Source organism: Humulus lupulus, chromosome 7 (assembly GCF_963169125.1).
Source record: "Humulus lupulus chromosome 7, drHumLupu1.1, whole genome shotgun sequence".
Lineage (NCBI taxonomy): Eukaryota > Viridiplantae > Streptophyta > Magnoliopsida > Rosales > Cannabaceae > Humulus > Humulus lupulus.
In genome coordinates, this window is record NC_084799.1 from 207,570,745 (window position 1) to 207,592,467 (window position 21,723).

At 34.4% G+C, this 21,723-nt stretch overlaps 2 protein-coding genes across 2 annotated transcripts; both read right to left on the reverse strand.

Moving 5' to 3' along the window:
* Nucleotides 1-1,030: 1,030 nt before the first annotated feature.
* LOC133789299 (uncharacterized) lies at nt 1,031-5,515 on the reverse strand (the record flags this gene model as incomplete). The annotated part of the gene is made up of 3 exons (XM_062227106.1): nt 5,122-5,515; nt 4,591-4,652; nt 1,031-3,341 (listed from the first exon to the last, which is right to left on the reverse strand). A coding segment is annotated over exon 3 (2,295 nt), but the record flags the coding sequence as incomplete, so codon positions are not given.
* Nucleotides 5,516-11,901: 6,386 nt separating this feature from the next.
* On the reverse strand, nt 11,902-13,220 carry LOC133790168 (BURP domain-containing protein 17-like). The gene is made up of 2 exons (XM_062227701.1): nt 13,133-13,220; nt 11,902-12,993 (listed from the first exon to the last, which is right to left on the reverse strand). The coding sequence occupies exons 1-2, from the start codon at nt 13,175-13,177 to the stop codon at nt 12,043-12,045; spliced, it is 996 nt and encodes a 331-aa protein (XP_062083685.1). The 5' UTR covers nt 13,178-13,220; the 3' UTR covers nt 11,902-12,042.
* Nucleotides 13,221-21,723: the final 8,503 nt, after the last annotated feature.

Here is a 21,723-nt window from a genome sequence, read left to right on the forward strand (position 1 = left end):
GCCACCAGTAGTGTCTTTTCAAGTCATTAAACATCTTGGTCGTCCCCGGATGTACTGAATACAAGGTATTGTGAGCTTCGGTAAGGATTTCTCTCTTCAACTCCTCATTATTAGGGACACAAACTCTTTCCTTGAACTTTAGCATCCCATTACATGACACACTAAACTCATTGACCTTCCCACTTTCCAATTCACCTTTTTGTTCCACCAAGTAAGGATCCTCACATTGACCTTGTTTGATTCTCTCTAACAAGGTAGACTGAATAGTCATCACTGATAATCTTCCTGTGATCACCTCAATCTCCGCTCTGCACATGTCCTCCTGAAGTGGTCTTGTCAGTTTCCTCAAAAATGACACATTACCATGAGACTTTCTACTCAGTGCGTCTGCAACTACATTTGCTTTTCCAGGATGATAAAGTATTTGACAGTCATAATCCTTCACTAGCTCCAACCATCTCCTTTGTCTCATATTTAATTCCTTCTGAGTGAAGAAATACTTGAGACTTTTATGATCGGTATATATTTCGCACTTCTCACCATACAGATAATGTCTCCAAATCTTTAGTGCAAAAACAACTGCTGCCAACTCCAGATCATGTGTTGGATACTTCTGTTCATAGTCCTTCAATTGTCTAGAAGCATAAGCTATGACTTTGCCATTCTGCATCAACACACACCCTAAACCTTGCTTTGAAGCGTCACTATAAATCACAAGTCCTCCTGATCCAGATGGAATAGTAAGTACTGGAGCAGAAACCAATCTTTGCTTCAAATCTTGAAAACTTTTCTCACAAGCTTCAGTCCATTCAAACTTATGATTCTTCCTCGTGAGTTGTGTCAATGGCATTGCTATCTTGGAAAATCCTTCAACAAATCTTCGGTAATAGCCTGCTAATCCCAGAAAACTCCTTACTTCTGAAACATTTGTTGGTCTATTCCACTTACTAACAGCTTCAATCTTTGATGGATCCACCGCAATACCATCTTTTGAGACTATATGGCCCAAAAATGCCACCTTCTCTAGCCAAAATTCACATTTCTTAAATTTGGCATAGAGTTGTTTTTCTTTTAATTTCTCCAACGTCAACCTCAAATGTTCCTCATGTTCTTCTTGGGATCGAGAATACACCAAGATATCATCAATAAACACTATTACAAACTTATCAAGGTAGTCCTTAAACACCCTGTTCATCAAGTCCATGAATGCAGCTGGAGCATTAGTTAATCCAAATGGCATCACAAGGAACTCATAATGGCCATACCGAGTTCGAAATGCGGTCTTTGGTACATCCTCTTCTCTAATCTTTAATTGATGATACCCAGATCTCAAATCAATCTTTGAAAACACTCCTCTTCCTTGTAATTGATCAAAAAGATCATCAATTCTAGGAAGTGGATACTTATTCTTGATTGTCAACTTGTTCAATTCTCTATAATCAATACACATTCGCATCGTCCCATCCTTTTTCTTCACAAATAGCACCGGAGCTCCCCATGGTGAAAAACTAGGCCTGATAAACTTTTTATCCAGGAGTTCTTGCAATTGTATCTTTAATTCCTTTAGTTCTGCTGGTGCCATTCTATAAGGTGCCTTGGACACAGGGGCTGTACCAGGAAGTAGCTCAATCACAAATTCAATTTCTCTGTCTGGAGGCAATCCCGGTAAATCTTCTGGAAATACTTCTAAGAAATCTCTAACTACCGGTACATCTTCCGGTTTTAACTTTTGCTCCTTATACGTGTCAACCACACTGGCGAGATAACCCACACATCCACTTTCCAACAGTCGCCTGGCCTTCATAGCAGAAATTAATGGAATGCAACCTTTCGATGTCGCTCCAGTAAACATAAACTCATCTTCCTCCGAAGGCTTAAATATCACTGTTTTCCTTCTACAATCAATAGTGGCATTATACTTTGAAAGCCAATCCATACCCAAAATCACCTCATAATCGGCCATCTCTAACATTATTAGATCAGCATATAATTCCCTACCATCAATGCAAATAGGAACCCCCCTCAACCAATGAGTAGAATACAGAATCTCTCCAGATGGTAACATTGTACTAAAAACTTCTGACAATTTTTCACACGATCCACCCAACCTTTTTACATATGTCAATGATGCAAATGAATGCGTGGCACCTGAATCTATTAATGCATGAGTGAGAATACCAGATGCAAAAATATCACCTGACACAACAGAGTTGTTGGTATCAGCATCAGCCTGAGTAATCGTGAACACCCTAGCATTTGTCCTCTGAGGTTCATCCTTCATTTGTTGGTTCTTCATCAATGGACAATCTTTGATAAAATGATCCCCCTTGCCACATTTGAAGCAGCTCTTAGTTAGAAGCCTGCACTCCCCGAAATGATTCTTTCCACAAGTTTGACATCGTGGCATTTGTTGGAATCCAGGTTGCCTGTTTTGCTGACCTCCTTTAAATTTCTTATTCTGTCCTTGTCTAAATTGGAAATTCTGGGCCCCTCTTTTGTTGTCATTGTGAAAGCGGCTTTGTTCTTTGTTGAATGGAGTGTCTCTACGAGGCGTGCTAGTAGCAGCTTTAGCTTTTGTTATTTTTTCTTCTCTATGTTCAGCTCTCAAAGCTTTCTCCACAGCCTGAGCATAAGAAAGAGGCCCTGTACGTCCCATATCTACATCTCTAGCCAATTCTGGTTGTAGACCCTCCAGGAAGCGATTCACTCTACTAGTTTCAGTGTTAACCAAGTCTGGTGCAAACTTGGCTAACCGGTCAAATGTCCTGGCGTACTCAGCCACTGATAGATTCCCCTGTTGCAATCTAGTGAACTCACTTACTTTGGCAGTCAACACAGCTTCATTATAAAACTTCTCATTGAAGACCAGTTCAAATTCTGCCCAAGTCATCTGATTCACTTCTCTAGTCTGCTTAACCACTTCCCACCAGATCTTAGCATCCTTTTTAAGTGTATGTGCAGCACAAGAAACTTTTTCCCTGTCACTTAGTTGCATGAACTCAAAGATGTCTTCTAAAGAACTCTTCCAGTCTTGTGCGTCAAGTGGGTCAGTGCTACCTTCAAATACTGGTGGGCGTTGTTTTCGGAACCGTTCATATAATGGTTCCATGGGGTGCACTGCAGGTGGAGCTTGTGGAGGTGGAGCTTGTGGAGGTGTTGGAGTTTCAGTAGGTGGTGTTGGTGCTTGCCTTTGTCGTTGTTCTGCTAACAACTTCTCAATTTGTTCAGCCTGTCTATTCACTACCGCTCGAAGTTGAGCCATTTCTTGTTCATATTTATTGCTGCAAGAGCCTTCAGTAGCCCCAATTCCATGTTCATGATCCATCTGTGTTATTATATATCTTTTAAGACAAAATGTCCATAACTTATGTCATTTAGCCAATAAAGCACATGATGCATGCAACCAGCACATAATAAATGCACACATAAAACTTACAGATGAACTGAGCATTATCCTTTCCTCAATGTGTACATATGAACGGTCTACAAGAACATTTTAACCATGGCGCTCTGATACCAACTTGTAACACCCTCACTTATTTTAGTTAAAAACCATATTTGAGGTGTTACGTTTTAAAACTATATCATAATTTATTTCTGCGGAAGTCTGGACATTTTTTTTTTTTTTTTTTTTTTAAACTTGAAAACTTATTTCACCTTATTTACATTAAACATAAAGTGTGTCTCAAACATATTATACATAAGTATTAAATAACCCAATTTATTTTCAAAACATAACTTCACACTTTATTACAAACATCTCACTGATAACTGAAATAACCCACAAAAAGGTCGATGTGTTCATATGTACAAATCAGGGTCAGGACCATGCTTCAGTTCTCCTCATATCATTCACATATTTCTTTCTCTACCTGCAACACAAGACAACTGTGAGCCTAAAGCTCAGTAAGCAAAGTAATGCATGCAATGCTAATGATTACCCAATATCAATGGACATATACAACTTCTTTTTTTTTATTTTGGGCCCCTTAATATTGTGCACACTGTTTGAATTGGTCAGTGCCTGCAGGGCTTGTTACACATATAATACAAAATCCCATGGGTTCTCCTCCGGCTAGCCTTCACCACAGTAGGGCACATTAAAAACCTTATTCCATCGTTGCCCCGTCAGGCTCAAGAGTTAAGGCGGCCACACACTGTGGTGTCAATACATATAACAATAACTCATATGGAGGAGAATAAAAACGGAAATATGGCAAACAATATAATTGGTTCACTAAACCTAGCCCAAATTATTGGGCAGCCACTATAAGCCTACTATAGGCATCCGTTTACACTTATTAACACTTTCATTTGCCTTTTCAAAACAGTGGCACTGAACTTAAACTTCTTATTACAACTTTCTTTTATGTTGCACAAAACTTGCAAAGGCATTATATAATTAATCATCATAATATCATGCATGGTCTTATATCATATAATAATTTACCATATCACTATTATGCCATGCATACAAATTTATGATGAAGTGTCACTGTATGTTAATACCACTTACTCACAAAATATTCATATAATGCATACTTTCACATAACACATAATTCTTGTGTTGCAGTTGAGTACTTTACTTACCTTTTGTCCACAATATATTTCACCGTGTAACAAGTGATGTCTTAGGTATTGATGTGCTTATCCTGACAATAGCATGGATTTCTCATCATAATGATGGCAGTAATACATTGAACTCTCATTTAAAAAATACCCATAAGACTTCATATCAAATTTCATACCCAAAACATGCCTAAAATGCCTTAAACCACCTAGATCGAGCATTAGATTTATCTTAGACATTTGGGGAAATTTTGACAGAGTTTCCCCTTAATTTTAGCTATCCTCAAATATCAAAATACACCAATAATCAACATCAATTAACCTGCCATAACCATATATCCCAAATACCAACATGATTCATCATAAAGTTATCATATACCGATTTTGATAAAATTCTTATCTCCTAGATCATCACCCAAATTAAATGAGTCTCCACATATATTCAAACATTTATAAACATATATACTCTCTTATAAACTCAATCAAATAACCAAAAATCATCTTGTACTCCAAGAACCCCAAAAACCTCATAAAACACAAAATTTCACTTACCGAGCAACTTTTCGGCGAAAACAATCTCTTCAAGCTTTTCTAAACCTCAAACCACTTGGAAACCCCAAGAAATATCTTAAAAATGATAAAACACCATATATAAGTTCTCAGAAAAATTAAAAACATAGTTTAACTTCCAAGTACAAGAACTTACCATAAAAAGGCTAGAACTAAGCTTAATCTACTTCTTTGGCTTTGCTTTCACTTGGATCTCCTTAGAATTTCTTCAAACCAGCCAAGAAATGGTTTTTGGTTTTCTTTTCTCTCTGTTTTTCAGAATAATGGTCGTGCAAAGTGATAAGGTTTGATGAAAATTCCTTATTTTCAATGATTTAGCCTTATTGTCAAAAGTTGACACCTTTCATCTCATCATTTCACCTTTTGACTTATGAAAACCTTATCACTTCAATAATTTCGACTTAATCATCTGCTAGGCCTATTATCCTTATGTGTAAAACACTCACACCAAACCTTAGGTCCATATGACTTCATACCCAATAGTTATGCTTACCCGATCGAGCGTAGCGCACTTATGCTAAGCTCGTTTTGACTTTGCATCCATACCACTGATTATGTATACCTCCCATCAAGAATTGATCTAATGGTTCTAAAACCATTTTTACATCATCAATGAGACCTTAATCCTACCTCGATTACATTTGGTAAATCCATAAATACTCAATTTTACACCGAAATACTAGTAATCGACATTGTACTATTTTCCACTACTTAACCTATTTTGCCTTCTATATCTCACTTTCAACACTTAATTCCATGCCTTGTCCATATTTTTCATACTTTCTTATATCTTGAGCACATCAAACACCCATAAAAGACAACTCAAATGCCACAAGGTTAATAATATTGAGCATACATATAGACATCACATACACAACTTTTATACTTATACATGAAAACACTTATAAGAATATGCATATGCTCAAATTATACATATTGTATGATATGTAATGCAATGCAATCATGTGATTATTGGCTATATATATCAAAATAATGTGGGTGCTACACCTTTATCCCAGGGCTAGCTCTCACTTCCTGGGGTTCCTCGCTTCCGCCCTGAATGGCCATTGTCTGCTGCCCGGGTTGTGATTTTCCCTTCATGAAAATGCTATAGCATTCCCTGGCAGCGAGCTGATCACCTCAGACCTTACATATACCCGTAGAGGAGGGGAATTTGACTGCAAGGTGGCGGATAGAAGTTATGGCTTCAAATTCCATCAACGTAGGCCGACCCGAAATTGCGTTGTATGCGGTGGGACAGTCGATGACCACAAACTCGAAGAGCTTGGATATAGTTCGGGGTCCCTCTCCCAAGGTTATTACTAACTCAATCGTACCTATCGCTGCCGATCCTTCGCCAGAGAACCCATACAGCATGATGGAAGTGGCCTTCAGTTTGGTCACCAACAACCCCATTTTTTCTAGCGTGGACCGAAACAACAAATTCACCGAACTCCCATTATCAACTAGTATCCTCCTGACTCTCCGATTGGCGAGCTAGGCGGTTATAACTAGAGGATCGTTATGTGGGAACTGGACATGACTAGTATCCTCTTCGGTGAAACTGATTGGCTGTCTTTCCAATCGCTGTTGTTTGGGTATGGGCTGTTCTAGGAAAAATTCGATTCTGTTATGAGACTTCAATTCGTTGATGTATCTTTTCTGAGCACCTTTGCTCGAGCCTGCCAGGTGGGGGCCTCCATAAATGGTGCTTATTTCTCCTCCTATTATTGGAGGAGGGAGGTCATGTCCCGCTTGGGCTCCGGTCGGATTTGCTGGGACTTCCGGAGCTGATTGAATGTTTTGCCTGACAGGCTGATTAGGAGTGACCCGATTCCGAGCATACTGAGCCAAGGGTCTGGCCCGGATGAGTGTCTTGATCTCATCCTTTAGATGCCTGCAATCATCGGTGTTGTGACCGATGTCGTTGTGGAATCAACAGAATTTGGAAGGGTCTATCTTAGCCTTCTGATTTTTCAAGGGCTCTGGCTTTTTCCAGGGAAGGCGGGCAGAATTTTTGCTAGGAAAATGTGCTCCTTAGTGTTTGTGAGGTCGGTATAAACTGCGTAGACCGGTTTGAATTTTTCCATGGGCTTTTTCTTCTTCGGACCGTGCTGGCCGCCCTCGCCGTCTCCCTTTCTCTTGCTTCCACCCCCTTGGTTATTCTAGGCAACGGTCTGAGTCGTATTCACGATGTCCATTTCCGTCCAACGAGCTGGTCAGGGATTTGGCTGGTTCCCGCAACCGATGCTCGTGCTTCTTCCAAGTTTATCCATTCCTAGGCCTTGTTCAAGAATTCATCCACATTGCTGACACCTTTCCTCTGGATTTCTTTCCACAGCTCACCCCCAACGAGGATTCCAGTTCTCATAGCCATGAGTTTGGAACTTTCGTCCGCATCCCTAGCTCGGGCCGCAACATTTGTGAACCTGCTCAAATAAGCCTTCAAGGGTTCCCCGGGTTGTTGCTTCACGTTCGCCAGGGTATCCGCTTTGACGCGAACCGCTTGAGAGGCTCGGAATGCCCTATTGACGCGAACCGCTTGAGAGGCTCGAAATGCCCTATTGAAATCAGCAGAGAAATTCTTCCACGAGTTGATCGACTATTTCTTACATTTCTTGAACCACTGCCTAGCTGGCCCGATCAGAGTCGAAGGGAAAATCATGCATCTCAGCTCAGGACCGATATTATGGGCCATCATCAGGGTATTAAACATCCCCAAATGATATGACAAATCTCCGTCTCCATGGAACTTGGATAGATGGGGCATCCTAAAACCTGGCGGGTATGCCGTTGCTGCGATGTTGGGGGCAAAAAGCTTGAGCTCGTCCCCCGAGTCGTATTCATCTTTTCCCTTCTCTGACAGGAGCCTTTTCATTAGCTCATCCATCTGAGCTAACCTTTTGAGGGTTTGTTCTTTGATCCCTGGATTGTTCTAGGGCTGTTCAACAGCTCTCGTCCCATTGTACGCATTAGGTGGGCTATTGTCCCTCCAAGCTTAAGCTTGGTTTGGTGGGACATTCCCGTTGTCATGTATTTTGGAAGGACCATCCTCTCGGCGAGCATGACTTTCGTTTCTGGCTGGCTCTCCCCTTTGCGAGTTGAGGCGATCTCGAAGGTCGGTTCGCGAGGTGACCCGAGGGCTTTGTGCCGAACTCAGATGATTTCGTAGGTCTCCACCAGATCTGCCACTTCAGTGGCTTTCGGTCCAATAGCTCCCATTGGAAAAGCTCAGAGCCTACTGTCGAGGGAGAGGATATGGGACATTTCCGTGCACCCGTGGGTGATGAGTAGGAACGGCGGGAGGAGGATTCCTCCTGCTATTCCCGTATGCAGGAATATCTCGAGTAGGACGAGGAGGAGATGGATATCTTATCGGCGAAGGTGGATGCCTAACTGGTGAAGCAATTCTAGTCCCGTCTGGCCGGACCAAGTTGTCGGCGTGAGCTCTCCTCAGACCTCCTCTGCGAGTTGCCACAAGCTCTCCTGGGTGCATTCGATGGTGGAGCCGAACTTGGAGTTGAAGTTCTGATTGACCGGCTGACTCGCTGATGGGCCCTGGGAAAATCATCAAACATAGTTTCTTGGTGATGGCGCGACATGGGCGCAGAACTCGGGGTTGATGTGACACCCCACGTCACTATGGCTGCTTTCTGGAATGACGACTGGCCCTACAAACCAAGGCAAGTCTTTCCAGCGTGCTTTGTCCTCACTCGCACACTTCTTGGGAAGACTTCCCAGGAGGTCACCCATCCCTAGATTACTCCAGGCTAAGCACGCTTAACCATGGAGTTCTTAAGTGATGGGCTACCGAAAAGAAGATGCACCTTCCTGATATAGGTAGTACCCATCAATCCATTTAAGCCATCTTCAACTGTGTAGTCCCATACCTACACAGTCTTAGAATCATTACACTTGACCTTCCCCAGGCGGTGTGGGATTGCACAGCTTACCCAGTCTTTCCCCTTACGGATCACGGGATTCTGACTGTCACAGTTGAGGTTCTAACCGATCAACTGGGCCTGGGCCGACTATCCCAGCGGGACTTGTGAGTCCTGCTTTTCCTCTTTCCGACGTTAACGTCGGTTGCAAGAGGGGGTAGCCGGGCCAAGACTTCCTCGATTTGCTTATTTGCCTTTGCTAGATGACTCCTCAACTGCATGTTCTCCATTTCCACCGCCGTTAGGTAACCTGGGTTCGGATTTGGAGGTAGGGGCGCTGAACTCCCAGTGTCGTCATGGCCCATCGGCTGCTTCCCCGATCGCTGCTGGATCTCCGGGTCTTGTTTGTCGAATACGGCGGTATGGTGAGCCTCCTGCCCACCATGTTGATCTGCCTCGTTACCATGCCTCGAACGAGTGACCACCATGATCAAGTTTTTGCGATAGCACTAATCTAAATCCTCTCAATGAAAGTACCAAACTGTTGATGCGGTTTTTCGCCAATAGTGAATTATATGAATAACTAGGATGAATTAGTGCTTAATGGTAAACCGTAATAAGAAAATGATAATACTCAAGGATGGTGGCAATGAATTATCAAGAAAAGAAAAGTGATCACTCCTTTTTATGTGGTTCGGAGGTTAAAATCTCTCTAGTCCACGAGTCAATATTATTACTGTTTCTCTCTTCTTGCTATTTCTACAGAGTATTTGCTTTACAAGAAGAATCCAACCCTTTGCACTACCCAGGGTCTTGGTATTTATAGGAGAATGATCTCTGAGTAGGCATTTGGGTCATCCCGTGATCTCTTTATCCCCCACGTCATCTCTGTGACACTGATGATTAATATCTAAACCTTTCATTGAAGTGTGGTCTAATCAGTAGGTAAAAATGGATAATGGGCCGCATGGCCTAAATCAAGTGTGGGATGTCTGATCACGCATGTTATATTGCGTATCCGGGAATTTGGGAATAAAACAGACACGTGATGTTTGTTATACGCACGTTTATATTGTGTGGTTGACTTTATAAAGATCTTGGAGTATGTCAGGCCTCTGATGTACCATGAGCTTAATGTAGTGCTAGCTCGTGTCTTTTGATGTCATGTTTACACAATAGTTCCAAGTGATAAGCAGCTAAACGATCCATCAGATCGAGCTATTCGTCCAGGAGATCGTTCCATGCTTCCCTGGATGAATGATGGGCACGTGGCGTACTGCGTATGGCTTTGTATTAGTTCGCTTCTCCCGAACTGCCTCAACAAGGTACGTATTGATACTCAGGACATACAGCTTGGAAGCCCGTGTACTTGTTCACAAATTCATCATCCTATAATGCATATCATGTCAAGTATCGAGTAAGTTTGGCAATTATTTAATTTCAGAATTTATTGGTATAAATCAATTAAACAAGTAATCATATATTAGTGTAAAATTTAATAATTAAAGATATCTTAAATAAATTATTTATATTATTTTTGTTCCTTGAATTAATTTTGTTTTCATGATAATGACGTCGCTTCTTGTTTCCAAATAATACTGTCGTTTTGTGTGCTTACGTTGCTCTGCTTTTAACATATTATTATTATTAGGTAGAAAAAATTCTTCACAATAATTATATGCTAACGTTGACGAACTATATATATGTATATATATATATAAATACATATTATATTATTATTATAGATTGATTACCTTATGTTCAAGATACGTTATTTTTTGAAGTAGTTGATATAAATATATATAAAGGACAAAGCTTAGAAAAAGATGATAACATAACATAAAATGTGGCTGTAAATGATGCTATATATTGTATTGGATACCACTACTACTAGTACTACTTATGAATTCAATATTTTTTTTAAGCTTGTGACACAACAATATTATCAAATATATAATTGTTTTCTTTTCTAAAGATAATATATATATATATATATATATATTCTTTTCGATTTAAAAAGTTAATCCTTCTGTAATTTTATATATTTTTTAATGTCATGAGATTGAAATTCTTGAAAAAATTTGTAATGAAAGCGAATTATTGTACTTAGTAATGATTAATTTATATAGCTTTTGTATTTGTTTCGGTAATTGGAGACAAAACTCTCTTATCTCTACATTTTGTTATACTTAACCCTCCACAGTCTCTGTTAATTAGTTTTGGCTATTATCAGTCAAATTTTGGAGGAAAATTTGTAAAAGAAAGAATATCAAATGTTATATTTTCTTGGCACTGTATATAGGTAACTCTGAATTTGGATCATATAATATAAGGAAATTTATAGTTAAAATTAGTAAGTAGTCTAAAAAGTTGCACACAAATCACTAAAAATCAGTAAGTAAGTAGTCAAAAGGTTGCACTTAAGTCATCGAGTAAATTTTATTTTAAGTCAAAAGTTAGTAAGTAGTCTCAAATGTTGCATTTAAGTCACTACAAATTTCTTTGTTGCAAAAGTCATATTTTATACTAATTTTTTTTTAAATTTAATTAATTAATCAAAGTCTAAAAAATTACATTTTTAATTATGAAAAATTATTTTAAATCTATTTTAAAAGTAAAAAAATAATTTTAAAATTTTAACAAGAAAAAGTTATAGTATTTAATACTTTTTTCATGTTAAAATTTGTAAATTATTTTTTACTTTTAAAACATATTTCAAACCATTTTTCAATATTAGAAATTTATATTTTTAGGGAAACATATATAGAACGGTAACATCAAATTCTTCTCTAATTCACAAGTGGAGAAGAGGAAGTACTTATATATATATATATATAGATATAAATACATATATATGTGTATATATCGTACAACAAAAGTGTCATATATAACAATGGAACCACATGATGATGCCCTTCTTATTAATAGAAAACATATATAGTACAAGACTGAATATATATATATATATATATAAAAGACTTCATACACACACTAATTAATACATGCATATATATAAGTTTTTCTAGTTTTGAATCCAGACAATATGATCCTCAGGAAGGAAATGACAGATTGGAACAGTTCCTGGTTTAACCTTAAGCATTTGAAAGGCCAAGTGGTTAGGGTTCCATTGAGAGGTATCTTTATGACAAGCAACCACTGCCTCAGCTTTGGTGCCATCATCATCACCACCTACTAAGCTCACCACATAAGTCTCTGTGGCTTGTGTTGTGTGGCAATAGAACACTGCAAATGGATAGTTTTGCTTGTGACAAGCAACAGTTCTGACACCACTTCCTGCTGAGTTTCTCTTCTTTTCAACTTGTGTTATGGTGCAGTTGTGCATGGCAGAATGATCATTCTCCACTTGTGTAGAGATTGCTTGTAAGTTTTTTCCAAGCTTGGAAGTGGTGAAGTCGATCATCGACTCAAGTGAAGTGGCACAGTACTTCTCCTCACCTCTGATGCTCGACCGAGCTTCACACTCCTCGATTGTTTGCTTCACCATCGCAGCCTCAGCCGAGTGCGGTTTCACCGAAAGTTGGTTCAGAATTTCAGGCACTTTCTTGGACGAGAAAGGGATTGATTGAGCTTGTTGGCGGGGCAAGAAGGTGGCTGCTTTGTTAGAGCTCTTGATGAAGTCCAAGTCGAGTAGTTTTGTGCCAGGTTGAATGTCTTTCTCCAAGAAGAAGAGAGCCACGTTTGGATTAGGGTTTTGATGGAGTAGCTTAGTCTCACTGGACACTGCATAAGTGGTCAAAACAAGGATTGGTGGTAGAGTGATCGCAGGTAGCTGTGCAGGCTTGTATGGTGGCAATGGTGGCAATGGTGGAGGCTTGGCCCTGTTGTGAGCAGCCTTTGGATTGTGTATCAGAAGATCAGACACAGCTTTCGGCATTGGTGTGTTTGGTAGGACAGTCTTCCAGTAAAGCTCCGGAGAGTAGTACTTCGTGCCATGGCTTACTGCAAACACCAACTGTACATGTATATATATATATATATATATATTAATTGAAAAGAAAAAACAGATATCGATCGAGAGAAGAACATGATAATAATAATAAGTAGTAGTAGTTAATGCATAACAAATCAAGATATCATCAACAACAACTTACAGTAGTGAAGAAAGCTAGAAAGATGTATGGGAAATGGAACACCATTGTTCTAAGCAAGAATGAAGATATGAACTACCAATGGACCTAAGCTTGCTTATTTATTGTAACAAATTTGGTGCTGTGCAAATAATTATATTCTATAAAAAAAGACATTATGTTTTGGCTATTTCTTGTTTGAAGCATGTGCTGTGATAAATTATTTTTTTGTTCGTTCTATTTTTTTAAATAGTTCAAATAGAACTCTAAATTTGATTTTGATCAAAGATTTTTGAACTAAAATTATAAATGATTTATCGAACTAACAACTCCGAATAAAAATATAGTTATTCTGCTTAAAAATTGTGTTATTATATTTAATATTTTGTTCATCAAAATTAAATTTAAATGTATATTTAAACTATTTTATAAAACACTCTATCTAAAATTTTTATTAATATATAGAATTTATCAAAAATAATAAATCAAATCATAAGCTCTAAAAAACCGATACTAGAATAATATCTAAAATCTTATCAACAATATTGCTTTCCATCTTTTTTGTTTTTTTGGATGTGACATTGATCAGACCGGACCCAACATTGTCTCTAGACATTTTGAATTATAAATATATATTTCCTTACAGGTTTTATAATTTTTTCTTTTACATGTATTTGTTCTGGAATTAGTTTGGACTTTGTATTTTGATAAATTATTTTTTATATTTTGTATTTTGTAAAATACTTTGTACAGAACTCTGAACCTGATTTTGATCAAAGTTTTCTTAACTGAAATCACAAATAATTCATCAAACTAACAATTCAGAACAAAAATAATTATTTTGCTTAAAAACTGTGTTGTTATATTTAGTTTTTTCTTTATCAAAATTGAATTTAAAGGTATATTTGAACTATTTTACAAAATATAGGGTTCAAAATAAATTTTTTAAAATACAGAATCCAAATAAGAATCGAAAAAAACACAAAGTCTGAAAAACACATTCTTTATATATGTATTATTCAACAAATATTTTATTAAAAAAAACACTTGTTGATAGGATAGTGGCAATTTTAAAGTTTTCTTTACTTGATATATTTTGTATATGAATTAATGTTTCTCTTGTTTTTTTTTCCATTAAGGGAATTTGTGTTTTCATGAGGATTCTGCAAAATACCATTTTAGAAAGGCTATTTAGGATTTTTATCCCCCGAACTATTACCACTACCATATCGTGCCTTCTAATTTTTTCAGACCGTTAAAAGTTTCCTCCAAAATATTCACAGTAATGTAAAGAAGGACTTCTGTTAACTTTCAACACATGTGGCTAACAGAAGGCTGACATGGCTCTTTATATGTTGATGTGTCTTGGTCATGTCAGCGCCATGTGTGTAATTTTAAAATTAAAAAATCTATAATCATATTAAAAATTAATGAATTAAACACTAAAAAATAGAATTAATAAATTAAACCATTTTTATACATTAAAAAAAATAAAAACCATATTTAAAAACAATAAAATTACACACATGGCGCTGACATGGCCAAGACACATCAGCATGTAAAGAGCCATGTCAGCATTCTGTGTTGAAAGTTAACGGAAGTCCTTCTTTACATTACTGTGAATATTTCAGGGGAAATTTTTAACGGCCTGAAAAAATTAGGGGCACAATACGGTAGTGGTAATAGTTCGGGAGGTAAAAATTCTAAATACCTTTAGAAAATGCTTCAATCATGTACACATACAAAAATAAATTTAAAAGAAAAAAAAGTGTAAAATAGATTCTTTAGCACTATATTATTTAATTTTTAATTAGATTCATACAATGTGTAGTCACTAAAAATAAAAACTTTTTTTTAGTAAATCCTAATCTAACAAATATTAATCAATTACACTTTTTTTTTTTTTGGAAATAACGTTGATTAGAAATTTACATGATATACTTTTTTTTTTCTCTAAAATAGCTTTTTTCTTCTGATCACATGCACACCTAACATTGTCTCTAGATATTTTGGACTCTACCACCCTCTAAATTTGTTTCTTAATTATAAATTTTGTCGAACTACTTTTCTGACTATACATGTTTTACCTAAAGAAAATTCATGTGTGGATATAAATGGAGAAAAGAGTAGGTCTATATGAGCTATTTTATATGTGTGGACAAATGGAAATGAGTTTAAAGATGAAAGATTATCTCAAGGGAATAGGCGTATTTGGTATAGTTTGTGTTTTGGTCGAGTACAATTTTAGTACCATATATTACGAATATACATATTTGGTATTCTGTATTTTCACTGAGTACACCAATTGCAGATACGTGTACGTATATATAATGATCAACTGGTATGTTCGATTCATATCAACTAATCAATTAGGGCCACATATATTAATTGAAAAGGAAAAAGAGATTGAGAGAAGAACATAATAACAAGAGCGTTGCAATTGACACGTGTCCTAATACCATATGAGGTGGTACTTTATGATAATACTTATTAAATTTAAATAAGTAGGACTCAATATTGAATTGTACAAAAAACGATATATCATCTCATTGTGATGTTAGACACTGATAATGTCGGTTATCAATTCTCTAATAATAAGTAGTTGATGACAAATGATGGAACATCAAAATATGCACTCAAACATTATACACAGTGATATGTCACTGCTTTTTAAAAAGGTCAAACTGCCACATCATATAATGTTTGGGTGTATATTTTGGATGCTCATGTCATTACTATTGTATTATTCCAACTCCAAGGCACAAAATTTCGGTTTTAAACATATATAAAAAGTGATCAAGTAACAATACAGCTAAGCTTTCTTAAAATGGAACCCATTAGATCTTTTTGTTTTTTTGGAAGTAACATTCGTTAGACATTAAAATTGACCCAACACTGTCTCCGGACCCAATACTATCTTTTTAGTGTTCATCTATCATCTTCTCACCACATAAATATATTTATTTATATATACTAGTGGCAAGCAAAGCACATCCAAGGATGTCATTTTTTTCAAATATAAAATAATAATTTTAAATAAATATAATTCAACTTACATATAAATTCACTAATTTTGTTACAAATAATTTTTATTATAACAAAATAACTCAAATTTATCTAATAAAAATTTGTATTATATTAATTAAATATAATACAAATTGAAAATAGAATTTAAACAGTTTGTTGCACGCGTGCTTATTTTTTTATAAACATGTAAAAGCAATTGTTTGAACTCTGTTTTCGACATTATAATTTTTTTCAAATTTTCTCAAAAACTTGTAGGAGATTTGTTATAACTACAATGAACATTATCATTAAAAAAATTGAGATAAAAATGCTTTCACATGCTTATATAGGGAACGTGTTGTACTGGTAGGGTAAAAAAGACTACTCTACCATAGAACGCTCCCAAAAATATATTAATTAAACAATGAAAAAAATGTAACTATTTTTTTTAGTCTATTTTATGATATGAACAATTTGTAACACTATAGATTCAATATAATTTAAAGAGTGGAAAATATTATTTTGGCCCCTATATTTTTCTCAAATACGCGATCGATCCCTATGTTTTTCCTAAATATGAGATCAGTTCATGTGTTTTGTTAAATGACAATTCTGACTAAGTGTTATACAAAATGGATCAAAATAGTATCCTAGACTCGATTTTGGTCAAAATATTTTCAATTATAAGATCAATTCTCGAGTCATTGGTGATACGATGAGTTTAAAAAAGCGAAAAAAATAGTCAAGGAGCTGAGAATGAAATATTGTAATATATACATATTTTTCACACGCATAAAAAAACTAGTCACATATGGAACAATTTATTTTAAATTTAATTTTTAGTACTATAAATTATTCAAAAAAAAAATTTAAAATTACATATCATTCTAAATCATTACAAAATACAAAATCATAAAACAAATGGGCCCGAAAAATTATTCACAATTAATTAATACACAAGAACTTCACCAGTGACCTACATTCAATCAATTCTGACTTTGTCAGTACTACTTTATTGACTGTACCTATGGTACCTAAAGATAATTCATGTGTAGACCAATAGAGAAAAAGTAAGACTATGAGCTATATTTCTATACATACTAGAAATTTTAAATAAAATTAAAACTAATAATGTAAAAATTATAGGGAAATTCTTTTATAGGAACTTTACTTTAAGTCCTATCGGTAGGACTCTCAGTGTTTACAATTCGTGAACAGTTTTCGGCGCGATTTTTTTTATGATCGTGTATATTGTAGCTATTTAAAGCATTCTGCAAATTTTCATAAAATTTCGAATAGTTTACAATACTGAAAACTAGGTTTAAACATGTTGTTGCACGCGTAACTAATTTTTTTTATGCGCGTGGAAAACAACATGTTTGAACCTAGTTTTCAGTACTATAAACTATTCGAAATTTTTTGAAAATTTATAGGATGCTCTAAATAGCTACAATATACATGATCATAAAAAAAAAGTCGCGTCGAAAACTATTCATTGGTCGAGAAACACTGAGAGCCCTACCAGTAGGGCTTAAAGTGAAGCTTCTATAGAAGAATTGTCCAAAAATTATATTTTAAAAATCAATAAATAATTTACATGAATGAAAATGGGTTTAAAGATAAAAAAAATTATCTTAAAATTAAATTGAAAATGAAGTATAGTCGGCATGGGAAAGTATACAGTAATAAAAGATAATACATCTTAGTTTATAATTGCTGTAAGCTACTTCTAGACCCAAATTATTGGTTAAAATTAGAAAATTTTCACATCAAAATTTTACTAATGGGGAAATTTCAGTATTTCTATCATGTTAAGGGATCCATTATGGGCACATAATAAAATAAAAAAATCTACTCATTATATATTTTTGCAAAATAACATTTTAGGACCATTTTTTTTTAATAATGTTCATATAGTACTTTATATTTTAAAATCATATATATTTAGTATCTTAAATTTAATTTTGATAAATAATATTTTATTAATATGATTAAATTATCATCAGTTATATGTAATTAAGTAATTAAATTTAAATTTGAAATTCATATAATTAAGATCAATTTAATTAAATTGGCAAAAATTTATTAATTAAATTTGAGTTTATAGTATCAATTATGTACGATTTCAAAATACAAAGTATCAAATGAGTATTATTGTAAACATAACGTACCAAAATGATATTTTACAAAAATATAGGATACCAAATGGTTACCTACCACAAAAAATACAATAAATATTTATATATATTTATTGTTAATGCTTTTATGACTTTTTTTTTGTATTTTTTTTCAAATATATAGCTTTTTATTTCCCATATAAATGTATACTTTAAAAAATAAGTCAATGTATTTTGCATAACTAAATTGTATTATTTTATAATAGTAGTTTTGTAATTTTGACTTTATTACTTAACTTTATTTGTTTGGTTTAAATATGTTTCCAAATAGTTTTTATTGTTTTTTTATGTTAATTTATATAGCATTAGTTGGCTCTAGATCTATAGCATTAGTTGGTTCACCCAATAGCTTCTTCAAACTTCAACTCTAAATTGATCATTTTATATTTACTATAGCAACATCAATCCAAGACCAATAAAAAATTGCATTGCGTATACGTTTCTTTTACCATAATAATAGATAAAAAAAATAGAAAAGTAAAAGATATTTTAATAAGAATGCAAGTACACTTTTGTGGACTTCTTCTTATATTTTTCAGCTAAAGCCTTCATTCTTTATTCTTTTTTTCTTGTAATATTTAAGGGGAATAAGTTGAAAATTAGCTAGTTTAATGAGTTCTTAACTAAAATTACCTCATAAATATTTTTAGTTTAGTTTTACCCATTTTTATCAGAGACAATTCCAAAAATATCATTGACCACATGGTTTGGTTCTCTTCTAAATATAGTATTCACATATTATAGGGGTATAATAGGTATATTGATTGAAATAGTGGGTATTATACTAAAACTTAAAAATTGTAGATAAAAAAGAAAAAACTTACCTAAAAGTGGCTACCGGATCTAATTTCTACATTTTATAATGAGGAAATTACACCAAATATGGACTTTTTTTATAAACTTTGAAAAATATGGCAGTTTTTTTTTTAAAAGTTTTTTATGGCATATTTTTTTTGTTTACATTTTTATGGGAGTTTTTTTCCCATATATTTGTAAAACTTTATTTATATACCATATTTTATCTTTTATATTTTTTTAGTACCTATTTTTTATTATAAAAAAATAAAATTTATTAGTATAAAAAAAATAAAATTAAAGCAGTATCCATCTATCAATCAATGAGTTCATATAAATATATATACATATATATATATAAATATATTTATGTGTGTGAAATTACTTTATATCTTATATATAGTTTATATCTAAGATCTGTGTTTTCTTCAAGTTGAGGATTTGCTAAACGCCTCGGAATCTGCTGCTCTGGACCCATACCTCACCAGCTTCGGACCCAGATCAGCAAAATTCACTTCCCTGATGGAATTTGCAGCTGAGGTCCTGGACTGATACGAAGAAATGCTTCTTCTGGATGATCTGTTGAAAGTTGACTCCATATGAATAGAGTTCTCAGCTGGGAATTTGTAGTCCATCCCAACTTAAATTGGGTTTTGAAAGTACAGTTATGGCAAGGAGGTTTTTCTGGGAACTGATGGGGATCAAAAGGGACCGCTGTGAAACCTTGATTTGAGGATCAGTGGCCTTGTTGTGAGACACACCAAGTCAATAATCGTCAACTTCTTTTTCTTATTCGGTCTTTCTTATTATTCTTTTTTTTTTTTCTTCAAATCACGTTTTATTCTTTTTCTTCTTTTTCATATCTGATTTTGAACTTCATATTTGATTTTTCTGGGTTTTTTTTTCTTTCTAAATCTGTTTAAGTAACCAGGTACTTGACTTCATATTTGATTTTTCTTGATTTTTTTTTCTTTCTAAATCTGTTTAAGTAACCAGGTACTTGACTTCATATTTGATTTTTCTGAGTTTTTTTTTCTTTCTAAATCTGTTTAAGTAACCAGGTACTTGACTTCATATTTGATTTTTCTGGGTTTTTTTTTTCTAAATCTGTTTAAGTAACCAGGTACTTGACTTCATATTTGATTTTTCTGGTTTTTTTTTTTCTAAATCTGTTTAAGTAACCAGGTACTTGACTTCATATTTGATTTGATTTAAGAAATGTACTTAAGAAAAGTTGACTGCTATTATTTAATGTAGACTAGGGTAGTATAAGAAGCTAGGTAGTTGAATATTTTAGGGTGTTAAAAGGTTAGGTTAGCTGATTAGTTTTTTTGGTTGAAAATGGCAAAAGTTGTCAAAAGGTTCTTCCCTGTAATGTTTAGATCAATTGGATATAGGTTTAGCAGCCAAACATTCATCAAATAAGGTTCTAACATAAATATTTATGTGTTTATTAATTATTTAAAGAAATAGAACTAGAACGTTTGCTCAAAAAATGTATCCATAGGTTTACAAAAATTATTCAGAATACAAGTACAAGAAATAAAAAAACAAGCAAACAAAACTTTTGATTTTTCTGGGTTTTTTTTTCCAAATCTGTTTAAGTAACCAGGTACCATGACGCTTGATTAATTTTATTCATATATGATTTTTTTTAGACCTATGAGTAACCAGTTACGATAACGATCAATTTAGATTCTTTTGTTTATATTTGATTTGATTTTTACACTTGACTAAGTAACCAGGTACCATAGCAATTGGTTTTTTTTTAGATTTGATTTTTTTTTCAAACCTCACTGTAACTAGTTACGATTATGATTAGTTTAGATTTTTTGTTTGAATCTTATTTTTTTCCAAGTCTGGCTAAGTAATCATTTACCAATGCAACTGTCTCTATTTTTTTTTTTAATTTTTTTTTCAGGCCTAGTTGTAACCAGTTACTTTCAAGATTAATTTAGTTTATTTTTTTCATATCATTTTTTTTTCTTCCAAATCTCACTGAGTAACCAGTTACAATTCAGTTCATATTTTGATAATGATACATTACTTAAAAAAATAAAAATTATTTTTATAGTTGTAACCAGTTATTATAACACCTCTTAAATAATAAAACTGATTTTTATAGTTATAACTGGTTACCACACATCATTAAAAAAAAAAATAGACATTGGCATACGATTATTATCACCAATAAAAAAAGTCAAAATTGTTTTGATGTGAATCTTGATGATGCCACACCAGCAAACGATGACTGCAGAATCGGTTAACTTCTTCTTCTATAGAAATCTATGCATATCTATACATATATATATACATATATATATACATATGTTACAGATTGAGCCCAGAAAATGTGAAGCTTATAACAAGAAAAATATGATAAAATAATAAAATCTATGAAAATAGATGATGAAAATTTAGGAATAATAACCGGTGTAAGCATACTGTCCGAAGTTGACAGCTGCGTGGTGAGCGGAGGCTGTCCATGCTATGTTGGTGACGATGTCTATGAGGTCTTGCTTCGTCTTTAGGTCCGGCCACCCGGGTGCGTCCTTCTTGTCAGCATGACCTACGGTTCTGATCTCAGTCCACCACGCTTGTAGCTCTTCGTCACGCTCTACCTCGCTTGAGCTAGCA